The 23,308-nt window shown below is 43.4% G+C and overlaps 1 protein-coding gene across 1 annotated transcript; it reads left to right on the top strand.

The window, feature by feature from the left end:
• The first annotated feature begins 2,092 nt into the window (after positions 1 to 2,092).
• On the top strand, positions 2,093 to 22,768 carry TMEM171 (transmembrane protein 171). The gene is made up of 4 exons (XM_065406663.1): positions 2,093 to 2,150; positions 17,885 to 18,578; positions 21,123 to 21,264; positions 22,264 to 22,768. The coding sequence occupies exons 2-4, from the start codon at positions 17,951 to 17,953 to the stop codon at positions 22,451 to 22,453; spliced, it is 960 nt and encodes a 319-aa protein (XP_065262735.1). The 5' UTR covers positions 2,093 to 2,150; positions 17,885 to 17,950; the 3' UTR covers positions 22,454 to 22,768.
• Positions 22,769 to 23,308: the final 540 nt, after the last annotated feature.

Here is a 23,308-nt window from a genome sequence, read left to right as displayed (position 1 = left end):
TTCCTTTCTTGGTTCCCAGTCCTCTTACCCAGTCACTCCCAGTGTCCCTTCACTTGGCTCCCAGTCCCAATCTCCTCACAAGCTCTGTTTCTCACTTCCTCACCCCGGTCGGTCCAGCTCTTGTCCCCGCTGTATTGGGATCAAGAAGCTTTCTCTTCTACATTGCCTAGGCCCAGAGGAATGGTCAGAGAGAGCACAGCAGAAAGTCTCCCTGTTCTCATTTCCAGTGCCTGGATCCAAACCCAACACAGCCCAGAGATGCAATTGCAGGGAGAGTTCTGTTTCACCTTGGCTGAAACATGCTTAGCGAAGACAGAATCTTCAAAGATTTTAGCTGTTAAGTTCTAGCAAGTGTCTGATCATGTACAAACTGCAATTTCTCAAAGACTTATAAACTGGCCAAATTTGGAAGATTATCATAGGCATGTCACTGACACAAAGGCCACCCCCCTGCAAAACTCCAAGTCCCTGCTCCAAAGCATGGTGGCTCTAAAGCGTTTCCAGACAAATGTCACCAGCATTTTTTAACATGAACAAAATAGATTTAGGCTTGGCAGGATTTGATCTAAACTAGTAGATGTCTGTAAACATCCATTTTCTAGCCAACATTCCAAAATCTCTCAACAAAAAAAATCTCCATCAGTAACAGCCCCTATACCTTAAACCTACAGGGATTGAGTGTCACTGCGGCATCAGAGAGCCCTCTGCAGCCCTTCTGGCAAGAGAGAGAGGCAGCAGGACCTTGACAGCGGAGCTGCAGAGGGCTTCCTGCACACCTGTGGGGCCAATGACACTGGATCCCTGCAGGTGCAAGGAAGGCTATGGTCCTGGCCAGGTAGACAGAAGATCCCTGGGCTAGGACTGCAAGGAGTGAAACTAGTTCTTGGCTGTGGGGGAGGCCACCCTGCTGCTGAATGGCTCCTGATTGGGGACAGGCTCATCCTTCTCATTGCAGAAGTTTCTGTTCTGCCAGGATGTCCTTTCTACACCTTGTGCTAGCAGGGATCGGGTGCCACCAGCCCTTTGGCAGCACAGAGAGTTCTCTGCAGCCCTGCTGTCATAGCTTTATTCACTTACTCATCAGCCAGGAGCAGGGGGCCATCCCCCGACAGAACAGCTCAGCAGCAGAGTGGCCTCCCCCATGGCCACAGGCTCAACTTTCTCCTTGCAGCCCTGAGCAGAGTATCTGTTCTGCTGGGCCAGGACTGCAGTCTTCTCCCCACCTTGCACTCACGTGTTTTGGGCCCCTGGGCTGTGCAGAGAGCCCTGCAGCACCATTGTCAGCACTGCCCTATCCCTAATCCCAACCCCATCCCACTTAGTTTCCCACACCTGTGAAAATAAAAAGTTAATTTATATGAATCATCAAAATTGCAAAAAAAATAAGAACTGAAGTCTGCTAAACCTAAATATATTTTTCCCTAGCCTCACTCTTGGAAATGGCTGAATACCCCTTTTAGCTTTCAAAAAAAAAAAAAAAAATCCACAACTCAGCCTGATGCCAACACCTGGCCTGGAAACACTTCAGCCCAGATGGTCAAAGTCTGGCACAATTATAAGGAACTGAAACCAGGGTCTTATAATGAGAAGGGTGGGGTATAATAGTAGGTTATGCTACTCCTCCTGCTGATAATAAATGACTCTCTACCATTTTCAGGCACTTTTGTATTTTTCTCCGAGCTGGCTTTAAAATACCCCTGTGTGTGTTTGCTCCTCAGTTATGCAGCTGGGAAATCTCCCATCTTCCCCGACTAGAAATAGTTTGCTTAGAAGTGTGTTCTAACCAGTTTTAGGGAGTGCAACCAGGAAGAGCTCTTCAGCTCGGCCTCCCCTTCCCTTCAGACAACCACGGAGAACAGGGTACTTGGGCTTTAGGCTGTAAAGCACTGCGCAGGTTAGGCCTCTCTCAGGCTGCGAGGAGACGCGGGGCGGGGGTTGGCGCCCGGGCGCTGACCGCCGCGCCCTGCACTCAAGGGCGCAGAAGGTGCCAGCCAGAGCCGGCCCAGGCACGTCAGCGCCGCCTGGCCCCGAGCCCGCAGCCAGCGCCGCCCATCGCTCCCTGGGCGCTGCCTCGGTTGCTTAAATAGCGGCTCCCGCCGCCGGGCCGGCCAGCATAAGCCCGGCGACCCGCCACACCACCATCTCCGCAGGTAAGAGCCGCCACGGGCTGGGCAGCGGGCGGATCCCGCCCCCACCCACCAAGCAGCCGGAGCCCCGGGATCCGGCGCTGCCGAGACTAGGGGCGGCTGGAGCCGGCGGGGATGGGCGAATTAGAAACGGCGGGGAGCGGGGTCCGTTCCCCCCGAGGGAGGGGCTCAGCCTGAGCAAACCGCCCCCCTCCCCCGGCTGCATTGGGGGTGGGGAGAGGCTGAGTGTCTCCTTTCTACGCCGCCTCTTCCAACCAAGTTCTGCTCCTTCGGGGCCCTGCGCTTGGGACTTGTCTCCATCGGGGTTTTACCTGGCGTCAGTGAAGCGGCATTAGCAGGTTGGGAAGGGCTGTGTAGCCCCCCCGCAACCTGCCTTCTACGCTGTGCGCGGACCTTTGCGGGTTAGCCTGAGCCGACGTTTCTCAAATGCGGCAACCACGGCAGCCTGCTTCCACCAGGGGCTTTTCCTGCGGCGGATTGGGCGGGGCAAAGCAGTGGCCCCTCCCCTGGGGCCGCCAGCAGGGGTTGGGACCTGCCCCCCTCAGGAGCCACAAACCCCGGAGGCAGCGGGGCTTGGGCTTGCACTCAGGTGTGGCAGGCATTGGGCTCTGGCCCCAGGCTCACCATTCGGCTCCCGGGCATGCAGCGGGCTCCTGCCATGGGCTCTGACTGTGGGACTTCTGGTTCTGTCTTTGGGCTTTGACTGTGGGGCTTCGGGCTCCATTTCTGGGCTCCAGCCGCACGGTTTTGGTCTCTGGCCACGGGATCCAGCCCCAGTCTCCCATTGTCCCTGGCCCCCGCTGTGTCCTCCAGCCCCAGGTTTCAGCCACAGGCCCCAATGTTCATTTTTCTGGGAGGGGGGTGCTCTTCCACCTCGAGGCTCAGCCCCCACTCTGCCCCTTCCCTTAAGGCCCCACCTCTTCCTGTCCCCTTCTGCCCCTCCCCCCCAGCAGCTCCTGCCCTCTGCCGAACAGCTAATCAGCAAGTGGCTGGTGGGTGCTGAGCACCCACTATTTTTTTTCTGTAGGTGCTCCAGCCCTGGAGCACCCACGGAGTTGGCACCTATGGTTTCAGCTGCACGTTCCGTTCCCCGGCCGCATGGTGGCAGGCACCTGGCTCCAGCCATTGGGCTTCAGGCTCTGGCCCCCAGCTGTGTGACGGCGGGAGCCAGTCCCAGGCTACCCCCTGATGCCCCCATTGCTCCTGGCCCATGCTGCATCCTCCAGCCCCCATGGCTGACTGTGTGGCTATAGGGTTCCGGTCCCCAGGCTCCCCCCCATCACTCGCCCCCGCTGGCTCCCCCAGTGCCAGAAGGGACCATTATGATCATCTAGTCCAGGGGTTCTCAAACTGGGGGGTGGGACCCCTCAGGGGGTTGCGAGGTTATTACATGGGGGTCATGAGCTGTCAGCCTCCACCCCGAACCCCGCTTTGCCTCCAGCATTTATTATGGTGTTAAATATATTTAAAAGTATTTTTAATTTATAAGGCGGGGGGATTGCACTCAGATGCTTGCTATGTGAAAGGGGTCACCAGTACAAAAGTTTGAGAACCACTGATCTAGTCTGACCTTCTGTATAATGCAAGCCATAGAACTTCCCCAGAATAATTCCTAGAACATATATCTCAGAAAAACATCCAATCTTGATTTTCAAATTGTCAGTGAAGGCAAATCCATCACAATATTTGCCAAATTGTTTCAATGGTCTGAATTTCCCTAGCTTCAAATTCCAGCCATTGGATTGTTATGCCTTTCTCTGCTAGATTGAAAAGGCCATTATTAAATATTTGAACTGATTGGTTTTGGTCATCATGTAATTCAAGATTTTAGAACTAGAGGATTTCATCTTCTCACACCTTTCCTCCTTTTTTTTTTTTTCCTTTTCAACTCCCAATTGGTTTCTTAACTTTGAATGAACTTGTCACTGAATTGAACTACTTGAATAAACTGAAATGAATAAAATGTTCTCTCTGCTCCTGCAAAAGAGGTTACTGCTGTAAAAATGTGATTTAACACTTTTAACAAATTCTGGTTCCAGGTGCTTAGCTAGTAAACCGGATCAGTTGTTTGTAGGGCTGTCAAGTGATTTAAAAAATTAATTGTGCCATTAAAAAAAACAGAATACCATTTATTTAAATATTTTTGGATGTTTTCTACATTTTCAAATATATTGGTTTCAATTACAACACAGAATATAAAGTGTACAGTGCTCACTTTATATTTATTTTTTATTACAAGTGTTTGCACTGTCAAAAGACAAAAGAAATAGTATTTTTCAATTCACCTAATACAAGTACTGCAGTGCAATATCTCATAAAAGTTGAACTTACAAATATAGAATTATGTACAAAATAACTGCATTCAAAAATAGAACAATGTAAAATTTTAGAGCTTGCAAGTCCACTCACTCCTACTTCTTGTTCAGCCAGTCACTCAGACAAACAAGATTGTTTACATTTGCAGGAGATAATATTGCCCTCTTCTTGTTTACAATGTCACCTGAAAGTGAGAACAGGTATTCTCATGATACTGTTGTAGCGCAAGATATTTACGTGCCAGATGCACTAAAGATTCATATGTCCCTTCATGCTTCAACCACCATTCCAGGGGACATGTGTCCATGCTGATGATTGGTTCTGCTCGAAAATCATCCAAAGCAGTGCGGACCGACACATGTTCATTTTCATCATCTGAGTCACATGCCACCAGCAGAAGGTTTATTTTGGTGGTTCGGGTTCTGTAGTTTCTGCATTGGAGTGTTGCTCTTTTTTAAGACTTCTGAAAGCATGCTCCCTACCTCGTCCCTCTCTGATTTTGGAAGGCACTTCAGATTCTTAAATCTTGGGTCGAGTGCTGTAGCTATCTTTACAAATCTCACTGTGACATTATGAGTGTAATATAATATCTCATTGAAAGGTGACAGGGCCAGAAAGAGTTAATTAACTCACAGACTGACCTGACCCATGGCCGAACTTTAGAGACTGGTTAGAAAGATATGTAAATGACTAGAGCTTTGAAATGCAAGTCTGCATTGTTAGCGGTAGAAGGGTAGGTGTTTGCTCAGGTCTTGTGATGTAAGCAAACAAGTCTTGTCTATTGCTATAGCTTTAATTCAAAGATCAAAAAAGAAGTATTAACATTTAGGAAGACACTTAAGTGAAATAATATTATTGTCTATATGTCTCTTTGAAGGTTGTGGTAACGTGTATCTGAACTGTTTGATGGATAAATTATCCTGTGCTAATTGCCATAATGTTTGGGAGAAGGGAAGTTAAGCCTATTGTTTTCTCAGGCCAAAAGGCTGCAGGAAAGGTATAAGAACCCTGGAACACGATCCTTCTTCATCTCAGATCTGCTTTGGGTTTCAAGAGGGGGAAACCGTAAGCCATAAGGATTGAGATCCCCAGTCACTGACTGGAGTCACCCTGAATATGGACATTGGATTATAACCTATGGACTATTTCTAAAAGGACTTTTGGAACTACAAACTCATCTCTGCTATGTATCTGAACCTCAAGAATTAAATTCAAGTCTGTATGTATATTGATCTTTTAACCAACACTCTCTCTCTTTTCTTTTTTTAATAAACTTTAGCTAAGTTAATAAAAATTGGCTATAAGCGTGTATTTTGGGTAAGATCTAAGTTATAATTGGACCTGGGTATGTGGCTGATCCTTTGGGATTGGAGGCACCTTTTCTTTTATATGATGAGATAAGATTTTCAGTAATTATCATCATATGTTTGACATGTGTGTCTGAATGGAGGCCTGAGGCTGGGCACTTTAAGGTAACTGCATTGCTTGGACTTCTGAGTAACATGTATGATAATATAGAAGTTGTTTTGTACTGGCTTGGTAAATCTAAGTATTGGACTATCCACCAGCTTTTAGGGTTTGTCTGCCCCGTTTTGTTTGCAGTTCACCCTAATTGAGTAACCTCAGCTGGCTCCCACGGGCAGCACCATCACACTCACATTGGTACTTTCTTCGCGTTTTGTCAGATTTGCAGTGAAAGTGTTCTTAAAACGAAGAACAACATGTGCTGGGTCATCATCTGAGACTGCGATGACATGAACTATATGGCAGAATGCAGGTAAAACAGAGCAGGGGACATACAATTCTTCCCCAAGAAGTTCAGTCACAAATTTAATTAATACATTATTTTTTTAACGAGCGTCATCAAACATGGAAGCATGTCCTCTGGAATGGTGGCTGAAGTATGAAGGGGCATACGAATGTTTAGCATATCTGGCAAGTAAATACCTTGCAAAGCTGGCTACAAAAGTGCCATGCGAACGCCTATTCTCACTTTCTGGTGACATTGTAAATAAGAAGAGGACAGCATTATCTCCTGTAAATGTAAACAAATTTGTTAGTCTTAGCGATTGGCTGAACAAGAAGTAGGACTGAGGTGACTTTGTTTTGTTTTTGAGTGCAGCTATCTAACAAAACAAAAAAATCTACATTTGTAAGTTGCACTTTCAGGACCAAGAGATTGCACTACAGTACTTGTATTAGGTGAATTGAAAAAATACTATTTCTTCTGTTTATCATTTTTACAGTGCAAATATTTGTAATCAAAATGTACACTTTGATTTCAGTTACAACACAGAATATAAGATCTATATGAAAATGTAGAAAAACATTCAAAATATTTAATACATTTCAATTGGTATTCTCTTGATTAACAGTGCTATTAAAACTGTGATTAATCGCGATTAATCTTTTTTGAGTTAATCACATGTTAACTGCGATTAATTGACAGCCCTAGTTGTTTGCCTTTCTTTAAAACTTGACAGCAAACATACTGTTTAATATTTTCTGTCTTTTAATTTAAATTAGTTTAATAGATTGTCAGTTTCAAATTTAACTTTAAATAGGTTAATTTAAAAAAAAAACCCTGTATTTAATTTAAATAAAAACATCTGATATTTTTTTTTAATCACTGATTTTTTTGTTATCCATCTTGCATTGTATGGATGACAAGAATATCCAGAGTTAAAACTGTTAACTTCTACAAATTTTGGAAGAAATGTCAAATGTCATGCTTCAAGGTTTAAACTAATCTAATTACTAGGGATTAGGAACAAACCTAAAATGGTGTGGGGGGGCACAGATTATCCCACATCTGCCTAATATGAGGATTCTTCTACCTTTCTCCGAAGCATCTGGTGCTGGCCACTGTCAGAGACAAAATATTGGAATAGATGGACCAGAAGACTGATCCATCATGGCAATTCCTATGTTCTTGTCCCTCTACCCCCAGTCATACTATTCTCTGGACAGAGAGAATATTCTGTATTTGTTCATTTGAGTAACACTTATGGTATGACAGTAATCTGTCATCCAAACCTTTACTCTGAAAGTTTTATTCTGCAGTACTTTAAATGACCAGTTACCCCTCCCACTCGCCAAACCCCTCAATCCCAGCCTGGACCACCCTCCTGCACCCCAAACCTCTCATCCCGAGTCCCACCCCAGAGCCCGCACCCCCTCCTGCACCCCAATCCCAATTTTGTGAGAATTCATGGTTAGCCATACAATTTCTATTGCCCGATGTGGTCCTCGGGCCAAAAAGTTTGCCCACCCTGTAGTATAGTGATGAGTACTACAGAAAAGCCCATGAGAAAATTAATAATTCTGTCTTCAAAGCAGTGCCACATGCTGAATGAGAATAAAACAAAATATTGAATAGCTGCTCATTCAGTGAACACTGTCCATTCTGGGCAATGGAGAGGCAGGGGTCACTGTGGAGAAAAAATATATGTGATCGTGTAATTAAAGACTGTCACAATGCATACGCCCCAGGAAGCTGAATTAAGGTTACACAGGCAACCATAATTCTGGTATTTCTAATTTTGAAGTGTTGACTTTGCAACTTTAATAATGTTCTTTTAATTTGTGGAGTTTTTGTGTGTAATATCTTAAGTTTTTTTTCAAAAAAGCAAATTGAAAAAACATGTTGCCTATCTATCGTGTGGTTTCCTATTAACACCTCCATGGTACATCAGCAGGATTGGAACCTTTAGATCCACTGCACAGACCTCTGCCACTTAAGCTAATGGAATCATTGCTAGCAGTAATAAGTTGTCATCCTCTCTAGGTGGACCAGCACTAGAGGTGGGTGGGACACTTTGCCAGTGTGTTTCACAGGTTTTGCTAACAGCAGAGGAATGGCGAGACTCAGGAATCTTGGGTTCCATTTCAGATGTTGGAGAGGAGTGTGCTGTAGTGGGCACAGACACTTCTGCCTCATCCCCAGCAATCTGTCCATGTCCTTTCACTGGCTCTTTGTTCCAGTCCCAGTCTCCATTCCTCGGGCTTCTCATCCCAGGCCCAGCCTGTCACAATTCACCACGTCACAGTTCTTGAATTAACTGCACCTCTCACCCCCTCCTGGTCTCCATGAGGGTGCCCCACTTAGGGCCAATAGCCATCACCTTTCTCAGGGTGGGATGCCTTAATGCTTTCCCTCTAGCCCAGGGTCTTAAGCTGCCAGTTCTTTCAATTCACTGTGATCACCAGAGCAGGTCTGAGTTCAGTTCAGCACCTGCGGTTGTACTCTCTGAGGCAATGATAGGGGTAGCCAGTGATCAGCCAGCTCTCATTTAACCAAAGTACTATTTATTTAGAAATAAAAATATTACAAAGAAAAACACATCTTAAAACAATAACCAGCTAACATGCATGCCTGGCTTACCAGGCAGTCACCCATCTTTCATGTGGAGACTCTGGTAGGTTCTGAACTACTTTGAGCCCTCTCCCAGGGTCTGATTCGGTTGGACACAGCTTCATGCCTGTCAGTTTCCAGCTGGCATCTGTGTACCAGTCTCTCCCTAGGTTAGAGCCGTCCCTTAAAACAGTCCTTTGTATTTAGGCCTCTAGAACCAGGTTGAACCAGTATATGCACTTCACCCTGGGGTGGTGCTGTGAAACTTCAAAAGGTACTTTACCTGCATTGTTGCAGTATTGGGGATTTGCAGTGCATTGAGGATCTGCTGTTGTCTTTACTTCCTGCAGGAAGCACCCCTTATCTGACCTGTTTGGCCCTGAATACAATCAGGAACCTGCCCATAAAGAGACATATATTCTAAAGTTAACACAGTAATCTTTGTGTATTGCCTATTTACATAGAATTGCATCTGTCACACACCACTCCCAGTTCCTTTGTTCAATCTGTGTCCCACCTGCACTCCCAGCCTCCTAGCCCAACCAGTTCCATCTCTCCTCTGGCTCTTGTCCAGCCAGTCCCTGATCTGTCTTCCCTTCCCCCATGCCGACTTCCATTTGTCTGCCACTTTCTCCCCTTCCTTCCCGGGCTCTTCATCCAATCTCAGTCAGTCTGCCTCCTCCCCCCTGCCAGATCCTTGTCCCAGTTCTCTCCCTGCACACCAGCTCCTGGACCTTGTCAGATCTGGCCCCCTCCTCTCCACTGATTGCTAGTCCTATATTCTTTGCCCGGCTAGTCCCAGTCTCCCCAGCTCCTCCTTCAATCTCCATCTCCTGCCTGTCCCCCTAACCAATCATTTCCCTCCTTGGCTCCCAGTCCCAATCTCTTTTCCCAGCCTGTCCCACCTGTCTGGCCCTTTGTCTCAATCTACTCTTTCTTCCCTCCCCACAGTCTAGCTCTTCTCCCTGCTGCATTTGAGTCAGACACCTTCCATGCTGCCTGGACCCAGGGTGAAGCCAATCTTCCTCTGCAGCTGCAGTTCCTAGCTCTGCAGAGCAGGGTGGGACCTGGCTCTGGAACTGAGAGCAAGCTGTCACTCTTGTGCTCTCAATGCCCCTGCTGGGCTCAGGCACCAGGAGGAAGAAGGTGACTGACGTTTCAGATGGCACTCAGTCAAAATGGCTTGATTTCCCTATAGTCTTCACATATGGAAATGAGGCTAATCTCCAGTAAAGATGACTGCCATCTCCCTTTGATTTTTATTGGGCTCAACAGGGTTTTCTCAGGGAAGATGGATACCGGGACCTCTGTGGTTAAAGTATGGGAGTAGAGAGGGAAATTGAGAGGAAAAGGAGGGGAAACAGAGGTCAGGTGAGACCTATGGGAGACTACAGAAGCAGAATGAGAGTGGGACCAGTGCGGGGATTAGCCACCACGCCAACAGGGCCCGTGCCCAGGGTCCCTGGCCAATTGAGGGACCCCAGAAAAATGGGTGCCCCCAGCAGGAGTGTGGGGGGGATGACTTCAGGCAGAAGGGGTGGAGAGGGCCCCCCACTTGCTCTGGCCCAGGGCCCCACAAAAGCTTAATCCAGGAAACTCAGTGTGGTAGGGAGGAAAATAGAGCAATGATAAGGAAGATGTATGGAGAGAGTGGCTGGCTAGGATAAAAGGAGTTTCCCCTAGTGGAAGACTCACGCTGTGTGTGTTTTTAATGTTAAATTTTGAATCTGGAATAATCAAACACAAATTGGGGGCAGGCAATTTAAAGGTTTAAAAACTCAGGAGGCAGACAAAAAGCAGTATCTTTTTAAAATCTTGATTGATTTATTTTTAAATAATTAGAGGTGCCAATTCTGATCACAATTACTAATAAATAATATCATATTACATTTTGCATTTATATAGCACTTCACATTTTCAAAGTACTGCACAAACTCTAAAGCACTAATACTGCAGTTGGGTCTGCATGCATAGATTTTTGTGCCTGTGCTGATCCCCTAACTTGGGAAGTATTAGCTAACGGGGACCGCAGTATTGTCAATTTGTGAGATATTTTTTGTTTTTGAAGTCCCAGCTCCCAAAGTCATATGATTTAATGAGAATCTCAGCTTTCATGACGGGGGAGGAGGAAGTAAATTTCTAGCCCTTATGGTCATGGAGAAAAGCTTGAGACTGTTAACTTTACAGGCTCAAAACCCAGAAGGAAAATAAAAAGTACCACAGTTTATTATTTTTTAAAATGTTGATTTGGGCTGTGACTCATGATCTTTGAATGCATGGGGTTGGCACTAATGAGGAAGTTGTAATCTGAGTGTGACATGCAGGAGTGATGTTAAGAGACTGGTCTCTATTTCCTGTCCCCAGTTAACTGACATGGGTCAGGATTAACACCCCTGTCACAGGACAGGAGTCAGTGTTCAGTGACTCTGTTTATTGTGGTGATAACCACACGCAAATAGCTATTTGTGTGTATTTGGTATCAAGTATCAGGGGGTAGCCGTGTTAGTCTGTATCTACAAAAACAACAAGGAGTCTGGTGGCACCTTAAAGACTAACAGATTTATTTGGGCATAAGCTTTCGTGGGTAAAAACCTCACTTCTTCGGATGCATAGAGTGAAAGTTACAGATGCAGGCATTATATACTGACACATGGAGAGCAGGGAGTTACTTCGCAAGTGGAGAACCAGTGTTGACAGGGCTCTATGCATCCGAAGAAGTGAGGTTTTTACCCACGAAAGCCACCAGACTCCTTGTTGTTTTTGTATTTGGTGTGTAGGGGATGCTGCATAGGCAAGTGAAATTCTAGCAGGGTTCTGGTCATAACATCATCTTATCATGATTTACATCACTAGTCAGGAAGACTCGATTTAATCATGGATTTCTATATAAAAGTGCATTCTTGTTGGTTGTTATAACCTTAATACATATTCTTCACAACTCAGAGAGAGATATAGGTTTCATTTTTAGAAGGTACACACTATACATTTTTAAAGTGATTTATTTTGAAAACTTTTCAGATTAGTTTTACAGCTATATCAGAAAATGAATGATTGTTTGGTTATTTCATTTACCAAAGGTAATTGAAGCAGATAGTTCACCTCCCAATGACTTAATAAATCTCTCCAATTCAACAGATTAATCATTAATATTTGGAGGATTTTCTTGCCATGCTGTATTAAGAGATCTCACTCAGTTCCTTCCAAATTTCAACAGGGTCAGCAATAAAACAGCTATTTCCCTGCATTTTGTTCAAGGCTACAGAAATAGGCTTCACAGTACTCAGCATGTGTTCAACATTTCTCTTAAGCCCAATGTTGAGAACTTTGGCTGTGACCGTGCCATCTATTTTTTCACAGTTTTGTTCACAAACTGTCATCAGATTAGGCCAGTTCTTTATATAGTGCTCAAAACAGTCCACTACTGAGTTCCATCACACATCTTGTGGGAGAGTTAGCTTGGTTCCTCCCACTTTTTTGAGAGCAGCCGCTGCAAAGTGGTTGTTACGGAAGTATTTTGCAATTTCAACAACATTAGCCTTTATTTCTGGAACACTGAAGTCTTTGGCTAAGAGCAACAGAGGGTCCTGTGGCACCTTTAAGACTAACAGAAGTATTGGGAGCATAAGCTTTCGTGGGTAAGAACCTCACTTCTTCTGTTAGTCTATAAGGTGCCACAGGACCCTCTGTTGCTTTTTACAGATTCAGACTAACACGGCTACCCCTCTGATATTTGGCTAAGAGGTGCATCAAATGAGCACTGCAACCGTATGTTATTAGCTTGGGACTCTCTTCTAAATAATTTCTTCTCATCTTGGATACATTTGCAGCTATATATTTATTTATTTTAAAACATTTTTGCTGTTAACAAGCATGTTATCTCTGGAGACACAAATCCACAGTTTGAGAACTGCAAAACTAAGCATCTCTGATGGTATCTTCTAGACTGAGCACTGAGTCCCATTGGGTAGATAGAAAGATTAACCTAAATAATCTATACAGAAGCCCCTGGAACCCCATAAGATTGGGTCCCTAATCCATGAACTATTGGAACTCGTTTACAAAACTTTTCTTAAACATTACATGACGATATTGTCTCATACTATAGAATTTATAATCCCTATTCCATGATGATATTATAGCTCAAAGATATATCTTAATTAAAACTATCTTTAGATAAATTTTTTCCCCTCAAAAATCCAATTTAAATTTAAAAAATCCGATTTTTTTTGTTTTTGTTTAAATCATTGATTTTTATCCAGCCTGCTTTCCCCTGTTACCCAACTACCTCCATCCCGCCCTACCAATTTTGTCTTAACAGTTTTTGGCCTGAAAATGTTCATGCTTGCTCTCAAGCCAAAGGAGAATGTTGAGAGCAAACGTTTATGCATACACATGGAGCAGGTGGCATCTGATCTGATGGAAATGCTGTCAGGCACACAGTCAGCTATGGGCATAATTCTTTTTTAAATACTCTTTTGGTGGGACTCTTAAGTAGTAGAGCTTAATCATACAATGTTTTTACCATTAAAGTTTGGTGGTAGCATAAGTGAAATTAGTCCTCCTTTGGATTTTGCAGCATAGAATCTGGTTCTTTGATCTTCAAAGCCACAACAGACTGTTCTGAATGTTCCTTTTGTGGTTCTGAAACAATTAAGAAAGTATGTACAAACTTTTAAAATGTGTGTGTTTCAACTTAATCATGTAACAGCAAGATTAGTGCAGGAGAAGGAGGCACTGTGTAGGAGTAGTCAAAACAAATGTATGGGCTCTTTAAGAGGTTCTAAATTAGAATTTTTTTTTCATTTCAAATTATTTCCTTTTGTCCTAACTTCACTTTACTCATTTCCATCTATTTTTTTCCACACAAAATAGAAAATAAAGTATTATTTTATTAAAGATTTCTCCCTAATTCCACTGTCCCACTACTATAATTGATAATATAATGTGCTTCAACAGAAAAATAGTTTGACACAGCATAGTCTGAAATGCTAGTTAGCCATTTTTGTTATTGGCGAAGCTTGTGAGGCCCTATACTCAACTTGATGGTGCTTCTCTGTTTGGATGTAATACAATTACTTTAGAATACCACAGCCAATCAATTCCAAAATGTCAGAGAATATTAATCACCATTAATCTGGGCTTGAATAGGGACTGGGAGTGGCTGGCTCATTACAGAAGCAGCTTTTCCTCTCCTGGAATTGACACCTCCTCATCTATTATTGGGAGTGGACTACATCCACCCTGATTGAATTGGCCCTGTCAACACTGGTTCTCCACTTGCGAAGTAACTCCCTGCTCTCCATGTGTAAGTATATAATGCCTGCATCTGTAACTTTCACTCTGTGCATCTGAAGAAGTAAGGTTTTTACCCATGAAAGCTTATGCCCAAATAAATCTGTTATTCTTTAAGGTGCCACCAGACTCCTTGTTGTTCTTTAGAGTGTTTGCAAAGTGTGTGTAGTGCAGTCTTCTTTCATTATGCCAAAGGTTTGGGGCTTTTTACTTGTGTTCGTTTCTGAAAGTACTGTAGTTTTAAGTTACTGAAGGTAGAAAGTTCTTCCCATGACCTAGCAAATCTACACCGAACTTCTCCAATACAAGCCCTGCCATTCTTTGGCTAATTCATACTAAGAAAATGTTTGCAATTAATCTTTCCTTCATAATCTTTCCCTTTTATAATTAACTATTCTTAATAAAATTACATTTTAAAGAGTTTCTGAATCTTGATATGTGGAAACCAAACCCCTACTATGACCTATAAGAATCTTAGTTCTAAACACCACCGTTGTAGGTACGGCAGGACTCTTGGATAATAATTGTGAAACAACATATGGTACAGTTATCAGTAACAGTTTTATTAGGGAAGGACAGATTAGCAGAATCAAGGAAGATTATTAATAAAAATGAATCCAATTTGTATTACCCCAGCAATGTAATGGTCAGCTTCACCAATACTTATGTTGTACTAAAGCTACTCCTAACTAAGGGATCAAGGTCTTCAGTTTATAGTTCTGTCAAAACGCCTTCTAATTTCTCTTCCTGTAAAGCTTTTCCCAAGTCCCTTGCTATCCATAGGGAAGTCTCAAGCACTCCACATTGCCACCAATAGGATCCTTGGCTAACAGTTGCTCAGACTGTTCTTAATAAAGAGGTAGAGCATACTCAGAGTCATGAAGAAATACTTAACCGACTTCATATAATGACTGTTTACAAATTAACTGGCCAGTGTAATTAACAGCGGCTAGCTGAATTTTTCTACTTTATTTGGTATCTCAAGACAAGTAGCCAGCTTCTGAACTTTGTTCCTCCCTGCAATAAGCTACAGACACACACCCTTCTCTCTTGAAGTTGTCTTACATCGGAAACATTCAAAGTCTGCAGTCCCTTTGCTTTTCTTTGGTCTTATGCTTATCACGTGTTGTTCATGTCCATTCCAATCAGGTGTGTGCGCGTTGCGTGCACGCCAGCCGGAAGATTTTTCCCTTAGCAGCGTCCGTAGGGTCGGCCTGGGCACCCCCTGGAGTCGTCCCTTTATGGCATCCAATATAGGGCCCTACCGACCACCCACTCTCTCAGTTCCTTCTTGCCCGCTGCTCCAACAGAGGGGTAGGAGGGTGATTATTGGAATGGACATGAAGAACAACAGTTACAAGAAGGTGAGTAACCATTTTTTCTTCCTTGAGTGCTTGCTCATGTCCATTCCAATCAGGTGACTCTTAAGCCAAAGTTCAGAAGGTGGGGGCGGAGTCATCCACTGATTGGAGCACAGCTCTTCCGAAGGCTGCGTCGTCTCTGGCCTGTAGTGCATGGTGAAAGTGTGTACAGAGGACCACGTTGCTGCCCTGCAGATTTCCTGTGTGGGGGCTTGCGCCAGGAATGCTGCTGAAGAGGCCTGCGCTCTGGTGGAGTGCGCAGTGATCGACGGAGTGGGCACCTTCGCTAAGTCGTAACACTCCCGAATGCATGATGCAATCCACGACGAGATACATTGCGATGAGACAGGGAGGCCTTTCATTCTATCTGCCACCACTACGAATAACTGGACAGACTTTCGGAATGGCTTCGTTCTCTCGATATAGAAGGCTAATGCACTGTGGACATCCAATGAATGATGCCTCTGCTCCCTGCCACTGGAGTGCGGCTTAGGGTAGAATACTGGGAGGAAGATGTCCTTGTTGATGTGAAACTGGGAGACAGTCATCAGCGACTTGTCTCCTCTGCGAGGAGGATGGCGCCGTGAGGCGTATAAGGTCCCTGGCTGCCTCGAATGCCTCCGGAGTTGAGGGGAGCTGGAGGTGATCACCTTGGCATTCCGGGGACCGTTGAGGGTTCGGACGCGACTGAACCCCAGACGGGGCAGGAGTCGACAAGATCCTGGAAGGCTGGAGGGACGAAGCGGCCTGGCTCGAGATGTGCTTCAATGCTGAAGGTCCCTTGGTCTTTAAAGGGTGAAAGCAACCCCTATCCGGCCTTTTCTTCTTTTGTGGCACTGGGGACTGAGAACGGTGCCAAACCGCAGACGGTTTCTTATGTGCGGAGCCGTGGCAGTGCCGGGAGTCCTTAGAGTCCTTGCTCAGCACCGGCTCATGCACCGTCGGTGCCGGAGCACTTTGGACTGACATGGAAGTGCTAGGCGTGGGTTCTGCGGACCCCGGGTCAGAATGTGGTCGAAGTGCCACTTCCATTAGGAGGACCTTGAGTCTTTGGTCCCTGTCTTTAAGGGTGCTAGGGTGAAAAAACCCTTGCAGATCCTGCCCTTGTCCTTTTGGTGGCTCTCCCCGAGGCACCATAGACAAGAAGAGTGTGGGTCACTCTTCGGCATAAACTTGCCACAGTCCTCACAGAGTTTGAACCCTGGGGACCAGGGCATACCCCAGAACTGGGGGAAAATGTTGTTGGGGGGGACCCCCAAGAGACAACAACTACAACTACTAACTAGGACTAATAGCTAACAAACTATTTACAACTATTTAAGAAAGAAAAGTGAAGAGGACACTGCCGAAAGCACTTGCAAAGCAAGAGCGACAGTTGTTCCAGCTAGCCGTCACCGGCCGTAAGAAGGAACTGAGGGGGTGGGGGGTTGGCAGGGCTCTATATTGGGTGCCATAAAGGCACGACTCCAGGGGGCGCCCAGGCTGACTCTACGGATGCTACTAAGGGAAAAATCTTCCGGCTGGCGTGCACGCAGCGCGCACACACCTGATTGGAATGGACATGAACAAGCACTCAAAGAAGAACTATAATTTGTCTGTAGTGTCCTAGCTCTTTCAGTTACACTGGGACAGGAAATACTTTTTGGGAAAAGAGCTGACATGTCTGAAGGAGGAACAACAAATCCACATGCTTTAAGTAGGTAATATACTTGAAGCTTTATTGGTAAATGTCCTCTATCCATCAAAATTCCCTCCAGTCAAGGCTCTCTTCTAGCAAGCAGGGAAGGACCACCTAGGGTGACCAGATGAGATGAAGAAAATATCGGCACACCGGGGGGGGGCAAAAAAAAAAAAAGCCGAGTGCTGCCGGACCCTAGGACCACCCCTGCATTCCATCCCAATTCTTTCTCTTGAATGATAGCTCCAATCCTCAGTGTGATGTTCAGCTCCCTAGTTGCCCACAAAGGCAGGACTTTCTCCCAACCCTCCCTTCTCATTATGGCTTCCTTTCTTATACCTATGACTTTCTAAGTGTGTCTCATCAGCCTCTACCTCAGGGGCTTCTGCAGGTTGGAGGGAAACTTGGTGATTTTTCCTTTTAAGGGTACATCCCTCATAGAGTGACCTCCTTTTAACTAGAATTTGATAAATATTATTAATTGGTCCCTTAATTATATTATGTTATTTACTGAGCTATTACAATTGATTTTGGTATAAATATTAAGTCAGTGATCTCCCTTTATCTGTCTTATAACCCATGTCCATTTCCATGAAGTTTTTATTCTAAAATGAAGTGGTTTGGGGATATACTGGCTTTAAACCATTGGATAGGCAGAGTAATAAGTGCAGAAGAAAAGTACACAATGTAGTTACCTACATATTCTCTAATTTCGATTATATATTTGTGTTCACAGGTCTACCTCTCTGAACACTAACAGGAGACGATATCTTTCTCCTTTGCATGAAGAGACATTTTTGTAATGTGTGCAGTTGCTGTTCCCAGACCTGGTGGGGAAGAAAATAATGGACATCATAGGAAGTTTTTTTTCCTTTTTGTTTTTGGAGTTGCATTGCTGTGCACTGGATTTCTGCTTTCAGTCTTTATTTTACAGAGGTGCCCGTCTGGAACCTTCAATGATTGCAACAGGCCCCTTAAGATTGCTGGGCCTGTGGTTGTTGCTGTTGGATTAGTTTGTGTCTTACTGGCACAATCAAGAGCTAGGCTGTACCTAAGTCAGAGGCAGATGCAAGGTGAGCAGGTGTACAGGCTCATTTTTTGTCAAGGGAACTGTCAGTTTGCCCAGTTTCTTATCTTTGGGTTTTTGTTTTTAGCTAGTGGAGTGCTAATTAGTTTCCTGGGCATTTGGGTTCCTGGATGTAGCCCAGGAAGGCACAGCCTACAGTATAATCAAACCAGCACTTCTGATGTTGAACTCCCAGGCTGTGGATTTCTGCCTCTTCAAATCATGGGTCCTTTGATTGTGCTTATTGGATTAAGTTTCTTTGTAATAGCTCATATTAAAAAGAAAACCAATTTAAATCTCAGCCAAGAATCTTCTGAAAATGGAGAACAGCCTCAGAGTCCAGAATCACTTCAAGTTACAGCAGGTAGGTAAATGATTTGCATATACTTTAAATTTGAAAGCTAGTTTTACTAACCTGTACGCTAGTTCCTATTTTGTGTGGTTTAACATACCAAATGAGAAACAAGTTGCCTTACATCGGAAACATTCACAGTGTAGTTAATTCAGTCATCTTTGTTCAGGGGCAAACTGCCTTTTGACTTACAAGAAACCGCCAAAGGCCAGGGCCGGCTCCAGGCACCAGCCTGGCAAGCAGGTGCTTGGGGCGGCCGCTCCGGAGAGGGGCGGCACATCCAGCTATTCGGCGGCAATTCGGCGGACGGTCCCTCACTCCCGCTCGGAGCGAAGGACCTCCCGCCGAATTGCCTCCACAGATCGCAATCGCGGCTTTTTTTTTTTTTTTTGGCTGCTTGGGGCGGCCAAAACCCTGGAGCCGGCCCTGCCAAAGGCAAATGTGGAATAAATCACACTATCTGACATAAGTAGTTCCAATCCTACTTCCTTTTCCAGAGAATGGAATAGGCATTGTAAATTGTAGGTGCCATGGGTTTTTTTATTACTATACTCAAAATGCAGTTTAGCTTTGAATTCTGGCCTGTCTTCTTGTCCCCTGAAATAGGATTCCAATGATTCAGATGCAGAGGGTACTGCTTGTACTGTTTGTGTCACCATTTTAATTCTAGATGAATACAGTTTGTAGGTTTTAAACTACATTTTTAGTGCTCAGAAGGAATGGGTGACAAATCAACCACCATGCTGCTCAACTTCCACCCGATTGGTTGGAACTGAAGTCCATTGCACACAAAATCCTGCCTTTGTCATCCTGACATAAGGACTATTTAACCTGATGCTTAATAGGAAAAGGTGAAGGTTTGGGAAGCTGACACCAGATATCAGGGTATATGGGTGAGAGAGTTGTAGAAGAATAGCAATTTAAGAAAATAGTCTTTGAAGAAGAGAAAGCAAAACTAGTACACACACTCTTATATGTGGAGAATTCTAAGAGAAGTAAAATATATAAACACTGTAGGATCAGGCCTAGACTTAAAATGTGGATTGCTGTAGGATCATGGGGTCCAAGCCTGTTGGTTCCATCACTTTACCAGAATCATTGTATTTAGGCAATGCATGACCTGCTCAACTTCAGTATTAATTTGCTATGTGAATTGTCTCTGCAAGATGCTCCTTGTGTGTGTGTGTTTAGTAAGCCAACAATCACTTCCTCTCCTACAACATATTTGAAAAGATCTAAATTCTGTTGTCTTCCTTAAGCGCACTACTTTCAGAATAGGCTGACTAAACAAACATATAAAGTGCACCCTGTGTGCAAAGCAAGTTCATGTAATAACATCAATATTAATGTTGGGTAGACAGGTGTTACCTAAACACTGTGATTTTGGGGGAGGTGATGGATGGATCAAAAGATTGAAACACATTGCAAGAACAGAGGTTGAGTTTTACATAGAAAACTTAAGAGGCAAAGACACAAAAAGTGGAGTGGGCAGAAGGGAAGTAGTTGTTGCACCTGTTTAATTATGAGAACTAGCTGACTGTTGGCAGTCCATTAAAAAAACTAAAACCCCTGCAAAATGCAAAGTTCTGAATAAGAGAGACCATACTTCATTGTCCAACTTCATAACATTATCACTAATTCGTATTCAGATTAAGCACTGCATAGTTGCAGTTTAGTATATAACATGTATTGCTTTCTTATCATATGAATTCTATTAGTATTGTCCCTTCAACCATGAAAATGTTATCTAAAATTTCTTTGTTAATTCTGCTACTATAGGTACCCTGGTTTGATTATTACAATTTCAGAACAATCAGAAATCACCATTTGTGCCTACAGTTATAAAATCATTTCATGTTCCTTAACAGGCAATCAAGTTGCAAGATATAGTAATGGTATGAGTGCAGTTATTACCTCTTTGTATAAATAATCACTGAGAACACATAAATCATAGAAAGCAAGGAACTTCCTGATAATTTGTTAACAGGGGAAATACTGCACATTTGAAGGAAAAATTAAATCAATATGAATTGTTAAGCAGAGCATTGAACATTTTTATTTATAGCATCGTTACAGGTATGCACAGTACTTTATAAAACCCACATTTTAGGCAGGCGGGGAGAACAAGGCACTTGTGTACCATAGTGATGAGCATGGTATAAAATCTCAGATAGAAAGTGTGCTAATAGCTCTTGCTCTGTATTTAGAGAACCCACATGAGCCTGTCTGCTGGTAGGTTCTGCAGCCAACAGTAAAGGGATTTGTGTCCTTTAGCAAGATGGAACCTTTTTTATGGCTGCTTTTTTTTATTTTTTTTTTTTTAGTAAGATGGATCTCTTGCATTTTAAAAATCCTCCCAGAATGTATACATACCATTGTCCTCTACACCAAGGAATGTCAGAACAGTTAAAGTATGCATGAACATGGTGCCTGTATCTACAAAGAAGATAAGTACAAATACTATACTACACCAGTATGAATATCTCTTAGGTTACAATGAGGATCAGGAAATGAGTTGAATTTTCATGTGTTACTAATTAATTTTTCTCTCTTTAGGTGATGCTGTAATGACATTCCCACCCCTCCCACCACCTTATTTTGCTGACTCTCTATCACCACCTGTAACTCATAAGCCACTTGCCACAGAGCTGCCTATGAGTGAAAATCCTCCTCCATACCACAGTGTTGTAAATAATGGGTAAGACAGTCTTCTTGTTTATTTTCCAGAATCTGTGATGTTTAACCCATGGGTTGAAGTGTAGCTAGGACACACTCTCTTAATCATCATTGATTTTATGCCTGACATCTATAAAATTTTCTAGTAACTCACTGAATTTCTTCCTTCTGATATTTTACCTTAATTTTAAAATATTCTTACCTTGATTGCACCAGGATATGAGTAGAGCAAGGGACTTGGATGCCTGGGTTCTATTTTTGACTTGCTGACTTGTGTGAACTTGAACAATCCAGAGACCTCTCTCTGCTTCTGTTTCCCTGGCTGTCAAATGAGAATACTACTATTTATTTAACTACTTCAGTGGCTTTTGGGAGGCTTAATTAGGGTTGTAAGTCACCTTTCATCTGAGGATCTCAGAGTATGCAGTAGTATCATTTCAGTAATTGGAGTTTTAGAACTCATAACCAGGGCCAGCTCCAGGGTTTTGGAGCCAAGCAGCCCCAAGCAGCCAAAAAAAAGCGGGAGTGAGGGACCGTCCGCTGAATTGCCGCCGAATCGCTGGACCTGCCTCCCCTCTCCGGAGTGGCCGCCCCAAGCACCTGCTTGCCAAGCTGGTGCCTGGAGCCGGCCCTGCTCATAACTATTATAAGGAAGGGGAAAGTAGGGCCATGATAGATTACAAAAAGGCGGGGAAGATGGGGCAAAGGAACTAAGGAGAAGAGATGAGAAAATCTCTCCCATTCCCAAGTGGCTATTCTGCTCTATGCAGTGTTGTCAGGGGAATATAAAAAGATGTCTTTTATAGGAAATGTGAAAAGGCCACACTGTTATACAGATGGCACTGTTTACTAAACAGATGTGTATTTGCAGTGAACCATTTTTTTTTTTTTTTTTTTTTTTTTAAAGGCAGCTTGAACACACCGGTTTCACCTACACTGCGTGTGCATATGTGAAACTCAAGTATGATTTGGCTTAATGTATAAATGAGATTGGAATGTACTAATGTGTAATGTTTTTCAGGGCACAATTTGCACATGTTCAAGGAATGGTTTCTGTTAGAGATTACGAACCACTATATGCAATTCCCGGGAGCAGTTCACCTTCAGACATCTTGCCTACTCTGCATCTTTCATCTGAATTACCTCCAAGATATGAAGAAAAAGAAGCAACAGTAAATACTGAATATTCTTCTGGCTCCTCCATGGCTTAGCCCCTTCTGAGCCTTCCCACAAAGAACTGTGAACTAAAGTTCATTTTTCTATGGAATTGTACACTACAATTTTAAAGTTTTAAACTTATTTTTATAATAAAAATTGTAATGGTTGCATCTATAACCTTAAAACAACAAAACTTAAATTACCAATTTGGGTTTAGAGAAATATTATGTAACCCTAGGCTTTTTCGGACAACAGTACTCAACAGTTTGGTGAACTGCAACAGCGTTAGATGTTCATTGTGTTTTGTTATGGGTCTAGTGTCTATTTTTAGCTTTCTTTTATAACAGAGAAACTAAGTAGAACATAAACTTTTTTCTGTGTATTTTGATCTACTCAATTCAGTTAGTTTCAGAGCTATGGCAAAGAAATAATTAGAAAGTGGCTTTATAAGTATTTGTTACTGTTCTCTAGAAAGTACTTGTAGGATAAATTTGCAAAATTACCATTTATTTACTTAGCTTAGATACAGTCTGAGCATATTAGTAATACTTCCTTTTAGTCTGCCTGCTAACAAATGCCATATAGTTTAATTTAGAACATTTATGTTCATAGTAGTAATCCCCACAAAAATCAGTTTTAGCCAGCCATTAAGATCCCCTAAAGCAAAGCTGAGGATAGTTAATGCTCTAACACTTTAACGGTGGAATGACTGTTTCCATAAGAAATACTGCTACTATAAATCTGTCTCTGATTTATACCAACAGTATCAATTTATTTTTGAGATGGGCTCTCTTGTGTGGCTGAACTGCATTTAAAAATCAGTATTTTCCAGGAGCAGAGATTTCTCATCTATAATGTATTGTATCTAGATTCTAAGATATGAGATGTACCTTTAACTGGCAAGTTCA

This window comes from Emys orbicularis, chromosome 6, assembly GCF_028017835.1.
Source record: "Emys orbicularis isolate rEmyOrb1 chromosome 6, rEmyOrb1.hap1, whole genome shotgun sequence".
Taxonomy (NCBI): Eukaryota; Metazoa; Chordata; order Testudines; family Emydidae; genus Emys; species Emys orbicularis.
Note: the sequence above shows the minus strand (reverse complement) of the source record. Positions and strands in the feature narration are given on the sequence as shown.